The sequence below is a fragment of the Rhinolophus hipposideros genome (genome assembly GCF_964194185.1).
Source record: "Rhinolophus hipposideros genome assembly, chromosome: 10".
Classification (NCBI taxonomy): domain Eukaryota; kingdom Metazoa; phylum Chordata; class Mammalia; order Chiroptera; family Rhinolophidae; genus Rhinolophus; species Rhinolophus hipposideros.
The window spans coordinates 5,247,653-5,259,383 of NC_138056.1; the positions used below are offsets into that span (position 1 = coordinate 5,247,653).

The 11,731-nt window shown below is 55.4% G+C and overlaps 1 protein-coding gene across 2 annotated transcripts in view; it reads left to right on the top strand.

Annotated features, from left to right (window-relative positions):
* Positions 1-11,077, top strand: part of SPTBN2 (spectrin beta, non-erythrocytic 2) — a 36,653-nt gene extending 25,576 nt beyond the window's left edge. For both annotated transcript variants that reach the window (XM_081062846.1, XM_081062845.1), the window contains exons 20-36: positions 1,369-1,632; positions 2,814-3,038; positions 3,321-3,410; positions 3,777-4,037; positions 4,127-4,257; positions 4,487-4,691; positions 5,406-5,780; positions 6,395-6,639; positions 6,734-6,872; positions 7,144-7,228; positions 7,506-7,702; positions 8,017-8,159; positions 8,247-8,322; positions 8,656-8,876; positions 9,162-9,335; positions 9,855-9,897; positions 10,219-11,077. In XM_081062846.1, coding sequence (XP_080918972.1) covers positions 1,369-1,632; positions 2,814-3,038; positions 3,321-3,410; positions 3,777-4,037; positions 4,127-4,257; positions 4,487-4,691; positions 5,406-5,780; positions 6,395-6,639; positions 6,734-6,872; positions 7,144-7,228; positions 7,506-7,702; positions 8,017-8,159; positions 8,247-8,322; positions 8,656-8,876; positions 9,162-9,335; positions 9,855-9,897; positions 10,219-10,452 — 3,108 coding nt within the window. In that variant the 3' untranslated portion in view covers positions 10,453-11,077. The remainder of the gene's footprint in view (positions 1-1,368; positions 1,633-2,813; positions 3,039-3,320; positions 3,411-3,776; positions 4,038-4,126; positions 4,258-4,486; positions 4,692-5,405; positions 5,781-6,394; positions 6,640-6,733; positions 6,873-7,143; positions 7,229-7,505; positions 7,703-8,016; positions 8,160-8,246; positions 8,323-8,655; positions 8,877-9,161; positions 9,336-9,854; positions 9,898-10,218) is intronic.
* Positions 11,078-11,731: the final 654 nt, after the last annotated feature.

Here is an 11,731-nt window from a genome sequence, read left to right on the forward strand (position 1 = left end):
ATAGTCAGTGTTTCCATTTGTTCAGCAAATATTTACTTGGTGCTACTATATGCAAAGCCTTGTATTAGTCTCTGAGTGGGAACAAAGGTAATTCCATTGCAGGCTCCACCCTCGAGGAATGACACGGTAGTCAGGATAGAAGACATATACACAGCTAGATAAATTAAGTCCAAAGCAGAATATGACAAGTTCAGTAAGAGAGAGCCCCATAAAGCCTGGCCACTGAGGACGAGGTGTGGGAATCCCAGAAGCAGGAGCCTCCAGGGCAGTCCATGAAGGACGAGTAGAATTTGGACAAGCAGAGATACTGGAGGAAAGACGTTTCTAGGTAGAGAAAATAGTGCAAACAGGAAACCAGAGGTGTGGAAGTGGTGGGGTGTCTGTATGGGAGTGAGTCAGTCTGGCAGGAACAGGGAATGGTTGAAGGGCCACCATGGAAGCAAAGATGGGAAAAGCTTGCTGGGCCAGGTCATGATCAAAGCCATGGTCACCACATAAGGACTGTGTGTCAAAGTATGGATTGTGCTGAAGGTTTGTGAAGTTACCCAAGCCGTGCTAGCTGCTGATGCTCTTCATCCTGGCGGCCATGTGTCTTGCTTTGTGTTCCTCTAGAAGCAGACCCTGAAACAAGGCTTCCAGGGCAGGCCACTTAAATGGGAGGTGATCGGAGGAAATACCAGTGGGGATGTGGGGAGATGAGACGGAGCAAGGAAGGTAGTCAGGAAAGGGTTCACTACCATGCCGGTTACTGCAGTGGGCAACTGGGGCTCAGTCCTAATGGGTCACCCTGAGGCGGTGTCGAACATCAGTTACCTCAACCAAAGCACAAGGGTTTTGACTGTTTGTCCACCATCTCCCTGTCTGTCACTGGTTCTGCGGACGGTAGGACAGTAACTCTTTGGCACTTCCAGCCTGCCTTGCAAGCAAGTCAGGAGCTCATGCTTCCCACACCTGCCCAGAAACAAAAGTCCTCCAGCAGAAAGGCTGGGAATGGGGTGACAGGTAAGACTCATGTGCCATAGGTCAGGTGAGGGGTGAGGAGCTGAGAAACGTGAAATGCTAGCAAATAACACAAGACCACACGCTCTATAACACTAGAAACCACGAGCACGAGGGAACTCAAAATAGGAAAGATCGCAGTAACTTCTTAGTTGAAATGAGGTTTGAGCTGGACCTTGAAGGAAGAGTAAGGTTCTATCAGCAGCGAGGTAGGGAAGTTTCAAACCTTTGCAAAGAGCATGTTAAGGAGAACACACCACAACTTGGAATTATTGCCCACACTTCAGATCCTTTCTGCTCTTTAAGTCCCTGGCCAAAGTTCAGTGGTGTCTAATTCTGACATTCACACTTCTTTGTCCCACAACCCAGGAAGGGCGTGAGCTGAGCCTTGAGAAACCAGAGCTGAAAGCTCTGGTGTCGGAAAAGCTGGAGGACCTACACAAGCGCTGGGACGAGCTGGAGACCACCACCCAGGCCAAGGCCCGCAGCCTCTTCGATGCCAACCGGGCCGAGCTGTTTGCCCAGAGCTGCTCTGCCCTGGAGAGCTGGCTGCTGAGCCTGCAGGCCCAGCTGCACTCCGACGACTACGGCAAGGACCTCACCAGCGTCAACATTCTGCTCAAGAAGCAGCAGGTGCATGAGGGGTGATGGGGGGCGGGGAGGGGATGAACAGCTGAAGAGAGGAGGAGGGAGCCCGTAGCTCTGGAGATTGGGGAGCCCATTCTCAGACCTGGCAGACATTTTTCCTGGCGTTTCTCAAGGCAATTCCCATGGGCCACCAGATCAGAATTTCTGGGAGTATCAGTCAGAGTCAAGTCAGGAGACAGAAATCACACTCCAACTTGAACAAGGACACTTTAGTGAAAAGAAGTATTTATTAGTAAAAGGTGGTTAACTACCGAAGGGGAAAAGAGAACTTCAAAGCAAGGATCAGAAAATGTTTTCCTACAAAAAGCCAGACAATAAATATTTGGGGCTTTATGGGTCATAAATTCTCTGTCACAACGATTCAACTCTGTCCTTGTATGGTAAAAGCAGCCACAGACAATATGTAAAAGAAGGCTGTGGCTGTGTGCCAATAAAACTTTATTTACAAAAAAAGGACAGGGGCTGGATTTCCTGATCCCTGCCCTAAAGAATACAGGAATAGCAAACGTAGGGAGCTGCTGTACCTCTAGAGCTGAGGAGGGGCGCCCATGGAAGGAACAAGATGCCCTCCCCTCCACCCATCAGACCTTGTTGGAGAGGGCAGACGCCCACTGATAGCGTAGACATTTGCTGGGGTTTGACGGACCAGGGAAGGTCCAAAGCTGGCACACCAAGGCTGGCTAGCAGGAAGTTGCCACCGGGATGCTACCAAACTTGCTGGAGGGTGACAGCCACTGGGTCTCCACACACCATGGGCAGTTTTGCTGTAGGAGCAAGAAGAAAAGCGCATTGGAACCATGTATAGAAGCCCCTTCCTGTCCTGTGTATCCTGGTGTCCCTCTAGCGCCCTCTACTGACAAGGCCTAGCATTGCACCAGCTGGCAAAGGAGAAAGGTTTACAGGGTCCAGTTCCACCTCCTCAGAACAAAGATGGATTTGGAACTGAGGTGGATTTGGCTGTAAATTGCTAAGTGGCGTGGTTAACATGCCTTCCCCACCCCCAGACACTTACGTATATTAAAGCTTGCGATCCACTGATCTAACTTCAACAAGGAGGAGATACTTTTCCTGGAGTGAACTCCAGGATAAGAAATCATGATGGGTTTGATATTGATTAGTGTCTCCTCTGAGTTTAATGACATCTTCTTCCTCTTCCGGGTGGGCAGATGCTGGAGCGGGAAATGGCTGTGCGGGAAAAGGAGGTGGAGGCCATCCAGGCCCAGGCAAAAGCACTGGCCCAGGAAGATCAGGGTGCAGGGGAGGTGGAGAGGACCTCGAGGGCCGTGGAGGAGAAGTTCAGGGCCCTCTGCCAGCCCATGAAGGAGCGCTGCCAGCGCCTGCAGGCCTCTCGAGAGCAGCACCAGTTCCACCGGGATGTGGAGGACGAGATCGTGAGTCACTGGGATTGGAGGTGGGATCGGGTCATCACCATTGCTGAGGAGATGTCAGCAGTGCTGTTTTCTCTTCCCTTTGCCATTGAAAATCCACCCTCTACTTGGGGGGGGGGGGACACTTGGGGATGCCCTCTAGGTCCCTTTACCCCGGAATCCGAGATGACCATTTCCTAGTATACACAAACCAGGAGCCCTAGGAAACCTGCCGCGTTATCCAACCCCTAGTTCTTATGCTACCCTCCGGACCTCCACTGATCACCCCCCACCTTTCTCATCCAGTTGTGGGTGACGGAACGGCTACCCATGGCTAGCTCCAGGGAACATGGCAAGGACCTGCCCAGTGTCCAGCTTCTCATGAAGAAAAACCAGGTAAGGCAGAGACTAAAGGCACAAGAATAGGTCCCAAGAGCCTCCCCAGACATAGAAGTTTGTTTCTTTTTAAGACCTGAGGCTTCTCTGGCTCCCACTCAAAGCTGTAGAGAATCCTAGACTTCAGTGATTGGCCTTTCCTCACCTCAGGAAGACGGGTTCCCTTGGTAGAGATTACGGGGATACAAAGGGCTTTACCATCAATCACATCACTGGGCCAGAAGGGAGGGGACGTAAGATGATTCAGGAAGAAAGAGAAGCAAGTGTGTGGGGGGATTAATAGTGAGTAGGTGTAAGCTGAGATGGAGGGTGAGGGCGGGTCCTTGGCCAGTCTTCCAGTGTTTTCTCTTCTGTTGCTGGGAACAGACCCTGCAGAAGGAGATACAGGGTCACGAGCCGCGGATTGCAGACCTAAAAGAGCGGCAGCGTGCTCTGGGTGCGGCTGCAGCAGGCCCCGAGCTGGCCGAGCTACAGGAAATATGGAAACGCCTGAGCCACGAGCTGGAGCTTCGAGCGAAGCGACTGGAGGACGCCTTGCGGGCCCAGCAGTTCTACCGCGACGCCGCCGAGGCAGAGGCCTGGATGGGCGAGCAGGAGTTACACATGATGGGCCAAGAGAAAGCCAAGGTGAGAGCCGGGGCAGAGCTCCGGCTGTATGGCTGCTGCTTTCCTCCGCGTGTCCCCCACTCCCTGATGCCCACTGGCCCATCCCCCAGGACGAACTGAGTGCCCAGGCGGAGGTGAAGAAACATCAGGTATTGGAGCAAGCCCTGGCCGACTACACCCAGACCATCCACCAGCTAGCAGCCAGCAGCCAAGACATGATTGACCACGACCACCCAGAGAGGTGAGCGCAGCGGCGGCAAGTGGCCAAGACCCTGGGCTAGAGGGGTGCCAGTTCCCAGAAAGTGCAAGGATTGTGGAGTCTTCCGTACTACGTGTGTACAGAAACATCTAGAAAGCTTGGGGCTTGGCAAGCAGTGGGGCGGCTCAGGGGGACAGGACTCTGCAGTAGAAGGTGGAGATCAGAGCGATGAATGCTAAATCCTACGGTGGTTCCCCGCCCTGCCGCATAGCACGAGGATATCCATCCGCCAAGCCCAGGTGGACAAGCTGTACGCCAGCCTGAAGGAGCTGGCCGGGGAGCGGAGGGAGCGCCTGCAGGAGCACTTACGGCTGTGCCAGCTCCGCCGCGAGCTGGATGACCTGGAGCAGTGGATCCAGGAGCGCGAGGTGGTGGCAGCCTCCCACGAGCTGGGCCAGGACTACGAGCACGTGACGGTAAGTGCAGGGAGGACACCAGCCACAGGTCAGCTCCTGGGAGAGTAGTAGAGAACCCAGTGGGAGGTTAGGGCTCCCCCTGGGCTGAGTACCAAGGGGATGGGGTGCAAGACGAAGCGGAGCATGTACGAGCATGCACTGTCCTCCCGGGTTTGGAGGTATTTCATTCGAAGAATCGTGCAGAAAGGGGGATGTGGGGCTGCACATAGACTTGGGCCAAAAGGAAATTACCAATCAGTCTTTTCCAATACCGTGTTTCCCCGAAAATAAGACCTAGCTGGACCATCAGCTCTAATGCATCTTTTGGAGCAAAAATTAATATGACTCAGTATTATATAAGACCCTGTCTAATATTAAAATAAGAACTAGTCTTATGTTATATAAGACCGGGTTTTATATTAATTTTTGCTCCAAAAGAAACAGTAGAGCTGATGGTCCACCTAGGTCTTATTTTCGGGGAAACACAGTAGAACTCGACGGTATAGGGTATCCCTGTGTGAAGGCTAAAAGTCCCATGGCTTTTGCTGGAGGCCAGGGCGTCAGTCAAATCCAAGATGACTGGCAATCAGCTGCATCTGCTCATGAACTCAGCTGAGCTGGAGAAAGGTATTTCAGGCCACATAGCCCAGGGGGGAGAGAAGTAGGTCTCAGTTTGGGGTGAGCAGACTCTCCCCATTAGTGTCACAGTGTATGTGCACCTGTCCCCTCCACCAGATGCTTCGGGACAAATTCCGAGAGTTCTCCCGGGACACAAGCACCATCGGTCAGGAGCGTGTGGATAGTGCCAACACATTGGCCAATGGGCTCATCACTGGGGGCCATGCCGCCCGGGCCACCGTGGCTGAGTGGAAGGACAGTCTCAACGAGGCCTGGGCCGACCTGCTCGAGCTGCTGGACACGCGGGGGCAGGTGCTGGCTGCCGCGCACGAGCTGCAGCGCTTCCTGCATGGGGCTCGTCAGGCCCTGGCACGGGTGCAGCACAAACAGCAACAGCTTCCAGACGGGACCGGCCGGGACCTCAATGCTGCTGAGGCCCTGCAGCGCCGCCATTGTGCCTTTGAGCATGACATCCAGGCCCTCAGCGCCCAGGTCTGACCTGAGCATGGGAGGAAGGGGGTGGCTTGGAGGAGACTTCATGGGAAACGTGTGGGGGTGTTCTCAGAAATGCTAAGGGGATGGCATCCTCGGGAAGGCCACTCAGGGATGAGGTAGAATTGATCCAGGTAAACATCTCTGGCCAGCGGACATCTGGCCACTGTGTTCGCACCTTTAATGACAGGCCTTCTCGAGGGCCCATGACGTTTTCACATGGCCCCCATGGCTAGAATATTCTTCATTTTGTACGAAAAATCCACCTGTTGGTTAGAGCCGCCACCCAACTCCCTTTTTCAAGCTGAAAATCTCACTCGAGCAATCTTTGAGGTCCCTCACATCCTGGACAGGCCTCTGACAGCCGAAGTGGCTAATGACCCTTTCAAGGGGTTGTTCCCCGCCCTTCCCCAAGCTAAACCCGGGCCCCCAGATGAGACCCAATGAGTATGACGGCTTACTCTGAGCACCAGCCGTCACCTTTCCCAGCCCCCGACCCTCTGCTGCTCCTCCTGCTTCTCTGGCTAGTAGAACGGACAGAGGCCCAGGACTGAGCGAGGCTGTAGCTCCCCAGAGTTGCCAGCTCTGCCTGACTGTGACCCGGGGCCCTGCAGGTCCAGCAGGTACAGGACGATGGCCGCCGGCTCCAGAAGGCCTACGCTGGAGACAAGGCTGAGGAAATTGGCCGCCACATGCAGGCTGTGGCCGAGGCCTGGGCACAGCTTCAGGGAAGCTCTGCCGCCCGCCGCCAGTTGCTGCTGGACACCACGGACAAGTTCCGCTTCTTCATGGCTGTCCGGGAGCTGATGCTGTGGATGGACGGGGTGAATGTGCAGATGGACGCCCAGGAGCGGCCCCGGTGAGGACCATGGTGCCCCTGACCTACGGGGGTTGTGAGCCAGTGGCTGGGATCGGGTTGTGGGCAGCGGGTGATACGGTCTCTGTACCACTAGGGATGTGTCCTCTGCAGACCTGGTCATCAAGAACCACCAGGGCATCAAGGCCGAGATAGAGGCCAGGGCGGACCGCTTCTCCTCTTGCATTGAGATGGGGCAGGGGCTGCTTGCCAGGAGCCACTACGCGGCTGAGGAGGTGGGCGAAGCCTGGGCACAGCCGGGTCACCTTCCCGGGGCAGGCCTTAATGCTGATTTCTCTGAGTCTTCCTGCTTCTTCTGGTTCTTTCTTCACAGAAACCTTTCCCTCTCTCCCCACCTCAGTGCTGTTCAGGGATTTCCCCATTCCATCTCCCCCTGCCAGAGCTATCTGCCTCTTGAAATCAGAAATCACTAATTCCCCTGTGTGAGTTTCCCAGGGACCCTGAAAAGGCCCAGCTGGGTACTAACTCACATTCCGCACCCCCCAGATCTCAGAGAAGCTGTCTCAGCTGCAGGCACGGCGCCAGGAGACAGCTGACAAGTGGCAGGAGAGGATGGACTGGCTCCAGCTTGGTGAGCTGCTCTGGGGACCAGGAAACTGGCTGAGGGCACCTGGGAGGAGGGGCTTGGGGGGGTGTGTCTTACACCCTGTAGTTCCCAGAATAAGTAAGACCAGGAATCCTGGGCATGGAATTCAGGGTGCCCACTCTTGGCACTGCCTGGCTATGCCCTGTGCTCCTGCTCTGGGGCAGAAGTTTTCTGTGTCCCTGTCCTGGAAATGCTGTGATTACAGTGCTTGGCTGGTGCCCACTCTGACCTGCCATCTCCCTGCAACCCCCCACCCCTGCAGTTTTGGAGGTGCTCGTGTTTGGAAGAGACGCAGGTATGGCGGAGGCCTGGCTGTGCAGCCAAGAGCCATTGGTGCGAAGTGCTGAGCTGGGCTGCACGGTTGATGAAGTTGAGAGCCTCATCAAGCGGCACGAGGCCTTCCAGAAGTCAGCAGTGGCCTGGGAGGAGCGTTTCAGCGCGCTGGAGAAGCTCACTGCGGTGAGGGCCACAGGACCCCAGGAAGGCCCCCCAGGCCGCTGCCCCAGGCCTGTGCTCTCTCCTGCTGGAAGAAGACAGTTTTTCTCTTCCCATTGCACCAGCACGTGAGCCAAGTGCCATGTTGTCACCATAGCTTCAGGGGTCATCAGCTCCCTGAGTGACATTGAGACACCATCTCCCCCATTCCTTCTAATCCCTACCTTCTTTTAGAATTATAGACGCCATTCTGTTTCATCATACATTTCAGCTTTCCCCAACTCCCTGGTCCTCTTCAATGAGACCTTCCATGCTCTGACCTCAGAATTTTTTGACAGCTGGAGGAGCAGGAGAAGGAGCGGAAAAGAAAGAGGGAGGAAGAGGAACGGAGGAGACAGCCCCCTGCTCCCGAGCCCACAGCCACTCTGCCCGAAGGGGTCCTGGTGGACAGGCAGGCGGCTCCTGATGCTTCCTGGGATGGGTGAGAGCTGGGACACTTGGGGGAGGAGGATGAGGCTGAGCCTGAGCAACCTAAGGACTTGTCGTGTGTCACCTTCTGCCACTCCAGAACCTACCCTCGGCTACCAGCGTCCACACAGCCAGCCAGCATTAACGGAGTCTGCACAGATGCAGAGTCCCCACAGGTGACCCCCGCTGCCCGGTGTGCCCCCATCCCAATGTTAGACCCCCTAGCATATCCTTCTACAGCTTCTTGTCCTTGTAGCCCCTGTTGGAACAACAGAGACTTGAGCAGGGCAGCTTCCCAGAAGGGCTTGTCAGTTCCTCCTGGAGACATGGGCGTTGATATCTGGAGAGACAGAGGGGTAGGGTGGTGGGGACATGGGGGACAGGAGAAGGCAGAGGCTCAAAGGAAACCTGGGGGGTGGAAGGACCAGCTCTTGAACTTCAAGCTTCATGACACCCAGGCTAGGTGATTGCCATCTCATCCTTTGATGCAGACACCGTTTTCCCCACAGGAGTCTGGCGCAGGAGACGAGGCCAACGGACCACAAGGAGAGAGGCACACCCAGCCACAGGGCTCAGCCCCTGCTGTCATTGCCCACAGCAGGTCGTCCGAGTCAGCCCGGGTTGCCACCTTGCCCCCTCGAGGCCCAGAGCTCTCTGCCCAGGAACAGATGGAGGGGATGCTATGTCGCAAACAGGAGATGGAGGCCTTCGGCAAGAAGGCCGCCAACAGGTACCGGCTCTGGCCACGCAGTGCCTGTGGCCTCTCCAGTCCCTGCCTTCTGAAGAGGCTTGCCTGGAGCCTCTTCCTAGATAGAGGAGGAGGGTACCCTGCAGGAGGGGTGTCGTCTGGGAAAGGGGTAGGACCCAGGAGCAAAGCGGGGCCTCAGGAGGGTGTAAAGACAACGGGCCTAACGGCAGGAGTGGCACTGGAAGTCCTAGAATACCCAAGCTCTTCCCAGGGTTACCAGCCCCCCAGAAGCTGGTCACCTCGTCACCTGCACCGTGTCCCTCCCAGGTCATGGCAGAATGTGTATTGCGTCCTGCGGCGTGGGAGCCTTGGCTTTTACAAGGATGCGAAGGCAGCCAGCACGGGAGTGCCATACCATGGAGAAGTGCCTGTGAGCCTGGCCAGGGCCCAGGGCAGCGTCGCCTCTGATTATCGAAAGCGCAAACATGTCTTCAAGCTGGGGTAGGAACGGAACCGTGCTCTCACGATGCGAGGGGAAGTCAGAGCAAGACAAGATGAAGAGCAGCCATGATCTTGGTTCGGAAGGGATTGAGTTACAGGGCCAGGCCTTTGGGGACAGAGATGTACAGGAGGGAGAGGGGGCAAGTCTGGTTGTGTTACACTGAGGGGAGTGGGAGCCTCAAGGCTCAGTCCTGACGGCAGATGCCGTCAAGCTGACATTATCCTGGAGAGGCTATCTGCATACAAGGTGCTGGCACGCCTCTGCCTGCAGGGACCTCCAAGGGCGTGCCCCTGCCTGCCTGCACGGCCTGGGATGGAAGTGAGCTCACCCTGGTCCTCCACAGCCAATCAGGAAGGATTGACACAGTCCTGGGAATCTGGAGAATGTGCAGGGCTGTCTGATGGGCTCTGAGGGCTCCGCTGGCACGTTCTCCAGCCTGGTCTCTGGGTGGGTCCCCAGCAGGCTTCAGGCTGCTCCAGATTCTCAGCTCCGCCCTGAGCTTTCTTTTTCTCCCACAGCTTACAGGATGGAAAAGAATATTTATTCCAAGCCAAGGATGAGGTGAGCCGTCCCCTTCTCCCCCTATGTCCCTATCTCTGCATTGCCACCCTAGAACCCTCCCATTGCACATTTCCCTTTCTTCCCTCTCCTTTCTCTTGTCCTTAAGTGTCTCATTCTTTGTAATCAGACAACCCACAATGATGCTAACTGGATATTGTGTGTGAAGGCCACACAAAAAGATGTTCCCTATCCTAAGAGGTCTTTTTTTCTCTAAGGAGATGAAATAGGCAGGTCGTTTTTCTGCCTCCTCCTCTTCCTCTGCCCCGGCTGCCTCAGCGGCGTCCTTGACGCTGACCGGTTGTCTTTCCATGTTCCCTGTAGGCAGAGATGAGCTCGTGGCTGCGGGTGGTGAATGCAGCCATTGCCACTGCGTCCTCTGCCTCTGGAGAGCCTGAAGAGCCAGCAGTGCCCAGTGCCACCCGGGGCATGACCCGGGCCATGACCATGCCCCCAGTATCGCCGGCCGGGGCTGAGGGGCCTGTGGTACTTCGCGGCAAGGACGGCAGAGAACGAGAGCGAGAAAAGCGCTTCAGCTTCTTCAAGAAGAGCAAGTAGTTGGGGGCAAGACTCCCAGGCCAGCTCCCTCCCTCTGTTCAGGAAACTGCCAGGGACTGTCAACAGGGACCGCCCTCTTGTCAGACAACTGCCTGCTGCTAGGGTCTGTTGCCAAGGTCAGCCCATCACCAGGAACTGTCTCTGGGGACAAGTCAGTGTTCCCAAGGGCAACCCTACTCTTCTGCTATTTAATTCCAGACTGGTGGTGGGACCCAGGCAACCCCCAATTCCACTCCCCCCAACTTGTTCCTTCTTCCCCCAGCCTTATGCCTCCGTCCCCACCACAGTGCGGACAGTGCCGCACCCTCAACGTAGGCCATGTGGGGAATGGCGGCCCCCGCCTCAGGGTCGTTCTCCCACCACAGCGAGGGCACGCCGTCTGGTTCCTTGCCCCTGGGGACCAGCCAGGAACCTCTCAGAGCTGAAGCAGGACCTGGGGGCAAGATTGTCAGATGATGGAGTCAGAGACGCCGAAGCTCTCCGTTCCCGTCCTTCCTTATCCTCTGACTCAAGTGGCCACTCCATCTCCAGCGAGTCTCAATGGCTTCCAGGTGTGAGTTGTTCAGGGGCAACCACAGCCTTGAGTCTGGCCAAGGAGGTGATTAAACAGCTCAGCTTCTCTTTACTGCCTCTGGGTGTCTTTGCTTTCCTGACCACAAGCCTCTCGGTGCCCATGTTCTTCCCTCTGGCTCTGGTCTCCTGTGTGACAGGTTTTCACTCGGCCCCCAGCCTCCAAGCCCTCAAAGAACCACATTATTCTGAGAGTCGCCCTACCTTGATCTCATTCCCCCATGATAATGACCTTCGGTTTGCTGGGTTGACGAATGTCAAGCCTCTATTTAGACCAAAGAAGTTCATCATGGGTCAGGATGATGTTAACAAGCAGTATTAATGTTAAAAAGCAGTGAACAACTACTTCCCTGGATCACAACTTTCTTCACTCCCGATTCTTTCAACAGTTTCAAAAACCAAAGACTGAAGAGCATTGCTACAACATAGTCTCAGCCCCACAGTGGAGAGTGGAGCATATGGGATGGGGGGGGGGTGATTACTGACCTCATCTCTGTCTCCTCCCCAAAGGAGGATTAAGGGAGTTAGGACAGGTCTCAGCTAAGTCAGCAGGTTCCCAGTCCACTGACCAACAGAATGGCAGTACCCTGGGAAGCCACGAGATACATCCTAAGTGTGTGAATACACAAACACACAGGAGAAGATTCAAGAGCTAATGAAGTACAAAGAAAAGATTCTCCCTTATCTCTGACTTTGGCAATTGGAGGTT